The 3261-nt window shown below is 36.7% G+C and overlaps 1 protein-coding gene across 1 annotated transcript; it reads right to left on the bottom strand.

Annotated features, from left to right (window-relative positions):
• Positions 1-171: 171 nt before the first annotated feature.
• LOC117111477 (palmitoyltransferase ZDHHC6-like) lies at positions 172-2882 on the bottom strand (the record flags this gene model as incomplete). Its single annotated transcript, XM_033254399.1, has 3 exons — positions 2581-2882; positions 990-1081; positions 172-328 (listed from the first exon to the last, which is right to left on the bottom strand). Coding segments are annotated over exons 1-3 (489 nt in total), but the record flags the coding sequence as incomplete, so codon positions are not given.
• Positions 2883-3261: the final 379 nt, after the last annotated feature.

The following is a 3261-nucleotide window of genomic DNA, read 5'->3' on the forward strand; positions in this document are numbered from 1 at the left end:
CCTTACAATCTGAATTAGGTCGACCCAGGCAAGCGCGGACACTTGACATTTTCATGACAGACCGTACTGAGTCAAGCTAGGCTTGAAGCTCCAGTGTGACTGTAGCCTCTAAGACTGTGCAGAGTGATATATAAAAACATCCATATTATTATTATTAAAAATGAGTGTTACCTTAAAAACTCGATGGTAGACTGTTAGAATGAGGACAGTTGCACCGTGCATGCACCCGAGAGGAGCAAATATGAGGAAATATGTGAAACTAGAATGGTTAAAGTGACCACAGCAGGTGTTTATCCAAGGACAATGATGGTCCATCTTTATCACACACCTGAGAAAATTAGACACATTCCATCAATAGGTAAATAGTTCATTGAATTAACATGTGCATAGTTATAAGTATATTTCAAGCATCCATACAACATATAATCATCATTGTCGTCTTTGTCACCGTTGCCATGGGCACAGTGGTGGTGACAGCGGGGTATTTGTTCCCCTCCCCCGAACAGGCATGGACCCGTAGTCCAACGAACGACTAGTTCCTCGGGTTAAAAAATTAAAAAAAAATAATTTGCTAATAAAATAATGTTATTTTGACTGCCAATCCCTAGTATTATAGTCTAAAGCACATTTTGAACCATATTAAGCCATAAAAACTCTCTCCGTAAACCCTACTAGAGATTTTCTAGTACAGGTCATTGCCCGAGGCTTCGTCAGCCCCTTGGTTTGGACCTATCTGTCGGACATGATTTCTGGTGCCATCGCAGCGTGGGCACCACTACCACTGCCATGACCACTAAGACAACCTACCTGTTGGTTGTTCATTCATTAACAATAATTTAATAAAAAAAGTTTACAAATTGTAATCAATTGAACAAAGTATTTTCAATCTAGATATCGATCTAAAAAAAATATGCAACTTACAATATACTGTAGGCCTACAGTAATGTCAGGTAGATTTAAACTTACAACGTTAATTTTGTAGTTCTTACCTTTTACAATGCCTACAGTGGTGCGAGCGTGGGGACTTATAACCCTGACACGCTTCACAGAATTGAAGCTTTTTACAATCTTCTAAATTTTCCTGTAAAAAAAAAAAAATCACATTCAATTTATATGCTGTCTGAATCCCACATATCCAGACTATTATATTTTAATTGTCAAAAAAATGTGACATGTCTAAATATGGTTGTGATGACATCACATCATGACCATATATGCGAGGTCTCACCACGAAATGAGATGCATCGTTGGTGAAGTCATTTTGAGATATTCACCAAAATAGGTCAAAGGCAAAATTTAAAAAAAATTTTGATTTTAATGTTTTTGAATAACTTGATACTTATATTTTATGATTGTGTACTTTTTAAGTGAATTTTCTTACTAAAATAATGTTGTTCTCTTCGCATATTCTGTAATTCTAGTTCTATTATTTGTACAGGTTAGTTTATCTTTGAGGCCGATTTTCTCAAAACTTGGTTCTCATACACTTAAACTTTAAATGCTAACAGCTCTGGATCTATTTATCCTAGGGAAGCCATTCAAAGACCAAATTAAAGCTTATAATGTGATCTACCAAAGTGTAATATTAACTCATTTTTGGATTTTCTAACGATGAAACTCATTTTGTAGTGAGACCTCACATATAGGCACATCATGACTATATATGGGCATACAACTTTTTTTTTTGTAGAAGAAAATTTTGATAGTCTGGACAGCGTAAATGCTCGAGTAAGCGCTGCTGCGCTTATAACACTTTTGGATGCTTCTGTGCGGCGCCTATCGAGAGCTGCGCTTATACAAAATATTGGTGTGGTGTACCTTCTGAAGTAGTTCTGTAGGCCCATCATCGTAAATAATTGTTAATAAAGAAATGCTTGTGTCTTCACTCTGGTATTTTCTTTTTAACACTGTATACATTGTATTTAAAACCCTGTTTCTTAGAGTGTTTCATCACACACAGGATAATATACTTAGGATTAAGCGCCGCAGTGCTTACTTTACAGTAGAAAAAAAAAAAAAAAAAAAAAAAAATCAAGTTTGGCTGGCGCTTATTCAAGAGCAGTGGTTATTTGAGAGTGTCACTTATTCAAGCATTTACAGTACACCAAACCTGTTTAAGAGTTTGATTGGTTCCTTCAGAACCAAAAACGTGAATATGCCTTGTCCTATGTCAACATTTAACGACTTAAACCCATAAACTCATGAAGATTAACAATAAACACATTCCGCTAGATTGGTCATGTGACATGAAGGATCACAGCAACTCAAAAGCATACAAAGTACATTGAACGCTAGAATAATTAAAAATGAACACTATTTTGAACAATCGTAGTGCCTTTCCTTGCCAGTTATTATCTAAGGTAATTGTAGGTTGAATGTTTTCGAAACCAAAGCATTACCCTTTCCTATACTTAAACACTGATCACACTGGAAATTCTCCATAGTAATACCCACTATATGTCATGTGACCAGCTGTAAAGAAACCTCGCAGAATGTGTCTATCAGTAGTTCAACTTAACTCACACTCAAATGTACAAGCTTGTGGATAAGTGAGTACTGCAGAAGAGCATTATAACTTACCGGTTTCCATCCCAAAGGAACAAACCCCGGTCCACGAAATACTGCATTGAAATAATTGAACAAGATAAAGAAGATCCAAGATGATAGGATGATGAAATGCACGATGCTCCCGTAGCTGTCAAGGGTCGGAGGCCAGTAAACAAGATCGCAGTAAACTGACATGGTGGTAATGTAGAAAATCAGAAAGAGGGCGATAAATGGCCCCCAATGACATAGCCTCTTGAGCGGACCGAAACACATGATGTCATCAACTTCTCCCCTTTCCCAGGGATGCTGGAAAAGACAAAAATTAAGTAAAATCTGCAACTAAAAAAAAAAAATTTTTAAATCAGGTATTTAGAATGAGATTTATAGTCAATGGAGTATTCAAGGGGGGGGGGGGGGGGGCTGAGCAGTCCCATTCCTCTTCTTCCCCATCTCTTCCCTTATTTTTTCAAAATTATTAAAACAATGGAGAAAAAAGAAAAATTATTAATCAAATTTAGGCCTGAGAGTTCCATATCATAAATTTTCTTACTGTACCTCAGCCCAAACCATGGTGTGGCTGAGTTGGTCTAATAAAAAAGATTGATTGATTGATTGATTGATTGACATCTGTGAAAATCTCTCCAGGTCCCCTCTATTTCGAATTGCTGGATCAGCCACTGATAGTTGTTATTTAACTACTGTACGGTTCAAACG

Source organism: Anneissia japonica, unplaced genomic scaffold, assembly GCF_011630105.1.
Source record: "Anneissia japonica isolate Jap-2015-1 unplaced genomic scaffold, ASM1163010v1 scaffold14544_len3254_cov92, whole genome shotgun sequence".
NCBI lineage: Eukaryota > Metazoa > Echinodermata > Crinoidea > Comatulida > Comatulidae > Anneissia > Anneissia japonica.